Genomic DNA, 6,736 nt, shown 5'->3' on the forward strand with positions numbered 1-6,736 from the left:
GTTTGGGCCAGCCCATGGGTCGCCCGGCCCATGTCCACCCCTAGTGGTCCATAATCCGATAGAGACAGGTGGCAGCTCTAAGGTGTCCAAGGTTTCTCCTAGCCTTGCGGATGAACGGCGGGGAAAGATTTCTCACGTGAGACTTATGCTGGCTAAACGGGGGGTCGCATGTGATGCTGGGAATGTTGGGTCCCGTGTTCTTATGGACCCAATTATTTGTGTGGTTTCGGATTGGATCTTGGGCCAAGTCAGTTCGGCCCAGAATGTATTGGAACCTGGAGATCCCTTGCTTCTTTGTGATGTGGGCCGTAATGTGGGCCAAGCGCATGGGATTAAAACTGATGAGGGGATTGCTAGATCCCGTGAATCTGGGCCTGAACATGGGCCTGCTAGTGGGCTATTTATTGAAAAGGAAGTCGACGACAAAGTTAGAGAGAAGGTTGATGAGATCATCACCTCTATTCGGAGCAGCTTGGAGTTCTTGGGGCCCAACGGTGTGTTTCGTGGTGCGAGCCAGCCTGCTGAGGAGGTTCACGACACGGTCGAGGGATAGGTGCCTTGTTGCATATGGCCTTGAGGAGGGATGTTGTTCCTCATTTTCCTGTTTTGTTGGTCTTTAGTTGTACCTTTTGATTGGGGTTTTGGTTGTATCCTTACCACATCTAGTGGTAGGTGTTATTTTTTATTAATATAGTGGTTTATCCACCTTTTCAAAATAAATAAATAAATAAATAAATAATTCGACATCTAAATTTGTGGTTTATCTACTTTTATCAAAAAAAAAAATTCGACATCCCATATGAGATTTAAGCACCTTACTGTTATGTTGCTTGGAAGGGCATGTGTGTATATATTTAGGTCTTTTTTAAAAAAAAAAATAAATAAACCATCAAATATATCAGAAAAATGTAGATAAAAATAGCCACTGTGCACAAACAAACACAAGAAGTAATCACTACTTGTGGTTGGTCTGGGTTTGTTGTTGTGTCTGATCTTTTATGGGTAGTCGGTTTGTACTGTTTCTTACTTTAATATATCTGGTTTATCCACTTTTTCTAAAAACACAAGAAAATAAGATATGAAAACAAAGATCATAGGCAAGACTCTTAAGAGATCATAACCAATTCGTTTCATCCATCTACTGTGGCCCTCAAAATTATGGAAGTCAAATATCCTCATATTTGCTTTTAGGAAGGATTCAACACCATTGCCATCAAAGCCTGCTCATATAATTAATCGAGGTTCTGCTTAATTGTTATTGTCAAGTCGTCTAATTTAACTCTTTTGACTTTCAAATAATAGATAAGAGAAAAAAATAATTGGTTGAAGGTTAATAAAAATTAAATAATATATATATAATCTATTCATTTATTTTCATCTTTTCTTTTATACAAATTTTTTTTTCCATTATATAAAAATTAGTGCAGGTACAATAAATAGTAAAATTTAATGAAAGCTAAACAATATTATTGGTGTAATTTTTTTATGTAATCTCCAAAAAAAACTTCTAAGCAGAAAATTAGTACAAAACTAGAGGATAGATGCAGTTTGTATGACCAAAAAAACTTCCATTTCCTAGGTCTCAAATGGGTGAAGTTAGCACTCCAAAGTAGTTTGTGCAGACCAATATGAGAGCCGGTTAATCCAACTTGGATAGTGATGTTTAATGTCACTTCAAGGGATGATTATCCTCATGTACCCCTGTATAAGATATTACTTTTATTTTAATTATTCATGTTTTCCTATATTTTTATAAGTCGAGATGGTTGTATTTTTTTGCTTTTACCCTATCTTGATTCTTGTGTTCCCTCCTTCCAATCCCCATACTGTGTTTTTAAAACTAGTGGAATATCAATTTTTTTAAGAAAACAAAAAAAAGTCATGTTATATCAATTTGAGATGAAATGATTGATGTGAACATTTTCCTTGATCGATGAATCAAAATGATAATTTTACAACGGAGAAACCAAAATTAAATTTAATTATTCTTGAGATGTCAATTGTTGACTTTCACATTAAATAATATTGAAAATAAAAAAACAAATCTTCTGCAACAAGAAATTAGCATGCTTTCATGCTTTGGGTTTATTTGTGGGCTTAGAATTGAAGCGCTGGTTGGACAATTTTTTTTTTTTCATGCTTTGGGTTTATTTGTGGGCTTAGAATTGAAGCGCTGGTTGGACAAATTTTTTTTTTTAAAATGTTTTAATTTGAACTTTTTTTTTTTTGAAGTAATTTGAACTAATTTTTACACTAACATGTAAGCAAATATATATATATATATATATTAAAAAAATAGATAAATCACATTAATGTAAGTAAATACTTATAATATATATATGTATATATTATTTTTTATGAAATTAATAATAATTTCACACACTGTCACCAAAACGCAACCAAAACACTCTACATGGAATAATTTGAGAATTTTTTTTTAAATCCAACAATTCAATATTAATCTTAGAACATATAATTAATAAGTACATTAAATTAATATTAATTAAGTAAAAACCGATTAGAAGTTTCTCCTGTTGTAGAATGGCAATGACTGCAAAATGAAAATTCCAAAAACTGCTAAATTGAAATATATTGCAGGTAGGCAGATCTCTGATTTCTTCACTCCCTAGTATCACGCAACTCTCACAATATCGTTACTCATTTCCAAGTAAATAATGGACACAACTCAATACATTAATGCTTTCCCTGATAACAAAAGGGAAGCTCATACAAAAAAAAATAATCTATAATTAAGGATTAATTAGCACGCAATCATGTCCGAGTTGAATCTGACAGTGTGACTTCAATCTGTTACTCATTTGATTTTAGTCTCACACACCAGCAACAACAGTAAGAACATTGGAAACAATAGCAATGGAGCTGGTAACGACAGCCAAAACAATCATGATTGCTGCTAAGATTTTGTCCCTCCTCTTTGACATCCCATGAATGTCCCTGTAAAGAAAAGTTTCAGTGAGAACACTAATTGCAACCATTTTTAAGCATCACTCTATGATAAAAATCATGCAAATTGTGAGGTGCATGTGCATGTGCATGTGTGTGTGTGTATATGCTTGTGTATGCACCTGAGAGCAATAGCAGCAGGGAAGATCAAGGATAAGCAGACAGCAGTGGTAGACCCAGAGAACTGAAACAACGTCCATATGCTGGGGATGGCAATGGCTGCAAGGTATAAAGCTCCCAATAAGATAACTGTAAGGGAAACAAACCGAGCTTTGTCTGAGGTCAATGGCCGAGCTTTTGGGAAGAAGAGCTCATCTATGCTGATCCTCAAGGAGTAATTCACCAGGGGATACACAAGCATCAAATGAAGAGCATAGCTCAAGCGGACAATGTCGTTGAGAACTGGACTGATTGCAGAACCAGAGCCCCGATCAAAGTTGGAGAGTATATCAGCCATTGTTGATTCACCGAAGAGTAGATAGCCGAAAAGGCCTACAGTTGCATATATCACTGAGCAAAGTAACAGGGAGATGCGCACGGCCATAGTCATGTCTGAGGATTTGTCAAGCTCTGCTCTAATGGGATGGACTGCAATTGGATACATGAAGTCTTTGTTCAACACAACAATTTTTGCATATATGAAAACTAATTGTTAGCAGCAAATCAACAGTTAGTAGTAGAACTACACTATTTGCATGCATGAATACTCATTGTTAGTAACACATGCATCAACAAAATTAACAACATTGTTTGTATGCATGAAGGCATTGAATTGTTAGTAACTTAGTAGCGCATTAACAATGTTAGCATGCATGAAGTGCTTGTTAGATGATTTTTACCATTGAAATGGAAGGTGAAAGCTACCACAATGACTGGAATGGCAGTGAAAAGCTCAAAGAAGGATTGATTAGAAAAATCCGGTAGCAGTCTCGGGGTCTGTGCTGTCCCTTGAAATAGAGAATAGATAGCCAGAGCGGAGCTTATGCACATGAAAACCACCGCAAGGAGCACTGATATAGCAGAACTGAACCTTAACGAGCCTGTAATCTCCAAATAATAGCAATGAGGATTAGAAGTCAATCAAGTGATTTCAAAAGCAAAAAAGCAAAGGCATTCCATGAACATTTGAGATGTTTATCTAGGCATAATTAGTAGATTAAGCATAGAAACACACACAGGCTTTGAACCCATCATATCATAAAATGCTTTGTTTTAAGAAGCGGTAATATTTGAGATAAACTTTAATCTCATTATTATACCGTTGTTTCCTAACGTGCACGATTTAGCGTGCAATTATGAAAAGGAACTAAATAAGCGCGTGTGCATTTGAACAATAGCTCAGCATCACCAACCAAGTAAAACAAACAAGAGCAAGCAACTATAACACGGAAAGTGAGCCCAACCAGCGTGGCAGTTCAATCCAAACGTCAAGCGAAGCTGATTCGCACGACGGGGGCATGCCACGCCTTTCACATTCTAGCTTCTATCATATTATTAAAAATTTAAAATTAAATCAAAACACCAACAGGGTGGTGAACGTGGGGCCCTTGACAATATCATCGTGTTTTTTAGAAAAACGACAAACGCAGGAGCCCGGAGACGAACAGCATGGGGAGCAGATCTACCACTGCGAACCGCGCCTCACCTCAGCGAGATGGGGATCAAACTCGGGGAGCCACACTCACACTCGACACTCAAGGCGAACACCCTACATAAAGGACCCGATGACAATAGACTAAATGGTCGTTGGCTATCACCGCTTTCTCTTCCACTAGAAAACACAAAGCACAAATATTTATATATTTTTTTAATAAATTAACGATAAATATGTTTTTATTTTTTTACAATATATTTAAGAAATTTTGAACTTGAGATCTTTCAAACCCAAAAAAGATAAAAAAATCACTAAGTTATATCTTAGCTCCCTATTAACATTTATAATTGCAAAACCTACGCATCTGAGAAGCAGCATCAAATAGAAAATTCATCACAAACTATATACATATATATACACTGATTCAAAAGTTAAAATTCTAAAATTTAACCATTAAATTAAAGACTTTTTTTCCCAATAATTTATATTTTTTTTCCTGAAAGATGAACAAGTCATATATCAAAAACATACTAGATGTAAATATATATATATATATATAAATGGCAACAATTTTTTAAAAAAATTAACGATAAGGCAATCAAATCTAAAAGACCAGCAGCCAGCTCCTGCAACAAGTTTGACGAATCGCTAGCAGTCAAGCAAGATTGGCAAGCACAGATGGCAAAGCTTACTTTTTTTTTAAAATTTATTTCTTTTTGTAAGGGCTGGAATAATGTGGTGCAGCTCTTTTCATGCATTTAATGATACACACTAAAAAGTGTAATAGCCTACACCACCGTTAATCACAAATACAAATATAGCAAAAGACTGCGTTATTATTATTGCAGTATTTAAATCTTATGAAGTGGACATTTTCTAATGCGTCCAAAATTAAAAGAAAAATATAATTATAATAGGAACCATTTTCTTCAAATTAATCCCTACACAATATATATATATATATATATTATATTCCTTCTAACCTGCGTTTCTGAAGCCCAAGGTGTTTGAATGATGTCGACCTAGTGTTTTATTTTTATTTAATTCTTTTTTATTTTATGATAAAAGATTTTGGACTAGTGTCTTAGTTGCTGTATATAATTATCATTGTAAATAATAATAATAATAATAATAATAATAGAAAAGTAAATTAGAAAGGGATGGGGAAAAGGGGGTGGAAATCACTGACCGACACGCCGGAACAGCGAGAGAGGACCCATGATACCGAAAGTGATGATGAAAAGCACAACCTCACGGGAGCTCCACCAGTGCCGGCCGAACCACTCTTGCAGCACTCCCAGATGCACCACCCCCTCCGCCGAGCTCTCCGCCATCACATCCCCTGCTCATCATCCCATTCCCCAAATTCAAAACCCCCAAAACACCAAACCACAACCCAATCCTCAACCAATTCCTTACCGATTATGATGAGATACATGATGAGGGCACCGGCGTTGGTGAGAGCCACGCACAGCTGGAGAAGGATCGATCCCAATCGGCCGAACGATTCCCGCATCACGCCCGCGTAGGAGATGGAGGAGTCAGATCCAGTGCTGATGCCGATGTATCGGGTGAGGAACTCAACGGAGGAGTCCGATAGGAAGGCGACGGCGGCGATGACGAGGAGGGCAGGGATGACGCCAAGGACACGCATCGTGGCTGGGATCGACATGATTCCAGCTCCGATTATGCTTGTTGCTATATTAAACACAGCTCCGGGCACCGACGCGCCGCCGGTCGCCGACGAGTGGAGCTCCGGCAGCAGCGGTGTCTTCATCTGGACGGGAATCCGGGTTTGTGGGTGATGCGGTGAGCGGGGAAATGTCAAATGAGGACGTTTATTAATTGTGTCGTTTAAGTGCATGAATTTACGAAAATGACATTTGGGAAATGATGTTAATTGTAGATTATTGGAAAATGGTAATTAGGCGGTGGGTGGGGATTGTGAATCTGGACGCGATGTGGCTATTCATGCTATGTTGGGTCATCTTTTGCCATTGGCTGCAACTACTCTCAATTATGGAACGTGTTTTGTTTTTAATTACAGCGAAATAAAAAAATTAACTATATAAATAAATTTTTTTTTGAATTAAATGTGGATAAATCACAAATTTATTGAACTAAAAACGAAGGTACAAGAATAAAACCATCGCTCACCAGAGGTGAGGAGCAGGAAAA

At 37.0% G+C, this 6,736-nt stretch overlaps 1 protein-coding gene across 1 annotated transcript; it reads right to left on the reverse strand.

The window, feature by feature from the left end:
• Nucleotides 1-2,565: 2,565 nt before the first annotated feature.
• Nucleotides 2,566-6,437, reverse strand: LOC120250496 (amino acid transporter AVT6C-like). The gene is made up of 5 exons (XM_039259318.1): nucleotides 5,978-6,437; nucleotides 5,748-5,900; nucleotides 3,804-4,004; nucleotides 3,087-3,552; nucleotides 2,566-2,955 (listed from the first exon to the last, which is right to left on the reverse strand). The coding sequence occupies exons 1-5, from the start codon at nucleotides 6,420-6,422 to the stop codon at nucleotides 2,832-2,834; spliced, it is 1,389 nt and encodes a 462-aa protein (XP_039115252.1). The 5' UTR covers nucleotides 6,423-6,437; the 3' UTR covers nucleotides 2,566-2,831.
• Nucleotides 6,438-6,736: the final 299 nt, after the last annotated feature.

Source organism: Dioscorea cayenensis, chromosome 19, assembly GCF_009730915.1.
Source record: "Dioscorea cayenensis subsp. rotundata cultivar TDr96_F1 chromosome 19, TDr96_F1_v2_PseudoChromosome.rev07_lg8_w22 25.fasta, whole genome shotgun sequence".
Classification (NCBI taxonomy): Eukaryota; Viridiplantae; Streptophyta; class Magnoliopsida; order Dioscoreales; family Dioscoreaceae; genus Dioscorea; species Dioscorea cayenensis.